The 493-nt window shown below is 60.9% G+C and overlaps 1 protein-coding gene across 1 annotated transcript in view; it reads right to left on the bottom strand.

Annotated features, from left to right (window-relative positions):
* The window catches only part of LOC104987392 (protein capicua homolog), a gene marked incomplete at its 3' end in the record, with an annotated part of 13,463 nt that extends 12,976 nt beyond the window's left edge, over positions 1-487 (bottom strand). Inside the window, exon 1 of the mRNA XM_010838271.1 lies at positions 305-487. Within this exon, the coding sequence (XP_010836573.1) occupies positions 305-452 (148 nt within the window). The remainder of the gene's footprint in view (positions 1-304) is intronic.
* Between the last annotated feature and the right edge of the window lie 6 nt (positions 488-493).

Here is a 493-nt window from a genome sequence, read left to right as displayed (position 1 = left end):
GTTACCCCATCAGCTCTATTGGGGGGTGGGGGGGCGGGTGCTGGCTTTGAGCCTGCACTCTCAGGAAAGTTCTGCTGACTGGTAGACCCCAACCAGGAGGCCTCTGGAAACACTGCACTGAGCCTTCAAAGTCCACATGCTCAGCCTGACACAGGAATTCCCATGGGAACTTCTGTGCAGATGGGAGGGCAGCCTCCCCTTGAATGCCCCCTGGGGTGGGGAGTTCACCTTTCTCGAGAGCCACTTTGCCAGTCGCCTAGTACAAAATGAGCCCTCACCCAGCCCCTCCAGCAAAACCTCTTACCTGTCCCAGGCCGGCCCATGATGACTTCCTTTTTGGGGGCAGGATGGCTGGTATAGCTGCTGGGCACCAGGACAGGCAACAGAGCAGCAGGTGAGGGGTGGAAGGCCACCGGCTGGAAGGGTGAGGAAGCCAGGCCAAAGGTGGGCATTGGCTGGGCCACGGCAGTCGGCGCAGCTGGAGGCACCGGGA

This window comes from Bison bison, unplaced genomic scaffold (assembly GCF_000754665.1).
Source record: "Bison bison bison isolate TAMUID 2011002044 unplaced genomic scaffold, Bison_UMD1.0 scf7180017846038, whole genome shotgun sequence".
Classification (NCBI taxonomy): Eukaryota; Metazoa; Chordata; class Mammalia; order Artiodactyla; family Bovidae; genus Bison; species Bison bison.
The sequence above is the reverse complement of the archived record's forward strand: the minus strand, read 5'-3'. Positions and strand labels throughout refer to the sequence as shown.